The following is a 1,076-nucleotide window of genomic DNA, read 5'->3' on the forward strand; positions in this document are numbered from 1 at the left end:
AAGTAAAATCAGAAGACAGGAAGTAAAATCAGAGGACAGGAAGTAGAGACAGAGGACAGGAAGTAAAATCAGAGGACAGGAAGTAGAGACAGAGGACATGAAGTAGAAACAGAGGATGGGAAGTAGAAACAGAGGACAGGAAGTAGAAACAGAGGACAGGAAGTAAAATCAGAGGACAGGAAGTAAAATCAGAAGACAGGAAGTAAAATCAGAGGACAGGAAGTAAAATCAGAAGCTGGTCTTGAAGTTTAAAGATGATGCGACACATTTTATTATTGAGCTGCTGCAGATTAAAGCTGCTCATCATCAGCTCCACCTCCGTTCCTCTTTGATTCTTCATTCTGTGCCTCACGAATAAAACCAAACTGTTTTTCTGCTCTCCAGTCTGAAAACTGTTCCTCAGCTTCACAACACAGGAACAGTTTCCTGCAGTACCAACCACCGACCACCAGGTGGCAGAACATCCTCTGACTTGTTTTCTCCTGTGTCTCAGATGGACCAGCTGTCAGATGACGAGGTGGAGGTCAGGGGGGAGGAGGACGAAGAAGAAGAGGACAGCGATAAGGAGGACCAGGACCTGGACAAGATGTTTGGAGCCTGGTTGGGGGAGCTGGACAAACTCACTCAGGTCCAGAAGCGACACGAGTCACGTTAATCTTCTCTTTAGTTCTTACCAGAATATAATGGTGTCCCTGTGTCTCCTTCTGGTTCAGAGTCTGGACGATGGACGTCCAGAGCCTCCCCCGCAGCAAAAAGCCCCCCTCAGGCAGGAGACCAACATGGCCAACTTCTCCTACAGATTCTCCATCTACAACATCAACGGTCCGACACGACTTCCTGTTGGTGCACACACTCGTTAGTTGTCCGTCTGATGGTGTTGTCCTCCTGTCTGCAGAGGCTCTGAACCAGGGGGACAACGTGGACCTGGACGCTCTCATGGCCGATCTGTCCTCCATCGAGCAGGAGCTCAGCACCGTCAGCCCCAAACCCAGCAGCATGAAGAGGCTGGGCCTGACCGACACCAAGGTGCACACACCAGAACCCAGGTCCACACCAGAACCCAGGTCCACACACCA

The 1,076-nt window shown here is 50.2% G+C and overlaps 1 protein-coding gene across 1 annotated transcript in view; it reads left to right on the plus strand.

Moving 5' to 3' along the window:
- The window catches only part of LOC119419441 (ras-associated and pleckstrin homology domains-containing protein 1), a 70,528-nt gene that overhangs the window by 34,361 nt on the left and 35,091 nt on the right, over positions 1-1,076 (plus strand). Inside the window, exons 3-5 of the mRNA XM_037686744.1 lie at positions 494-628; positions 714-822; positions 896-1,026. Coding sequence (XP_037542672.1) covers positions 494-628; positions 714-822; positions 896-1,026 — 375 coding nt within the window. The remainder of the gene's footprint in view (positions 1-493; positions 629-713; positions 823-895; positions 1,027-1,076) is intronic.

Source organism: Nematolebias whitei, chromosome 13, assembly GCF_014905685.2.
Source record: "Nematolebias whitei isolate Nwh7 chromosome 13, NemWhi1, whole genome shotgun sequence".
Classification (NCBI taxonomy): domain Eukaryota; kingdom Metazoa; phylum Chordata; class Actinopteri; order Cyprinodontiformes; family Rivulidae; genus Nematolebias; species Nematolebias whitei.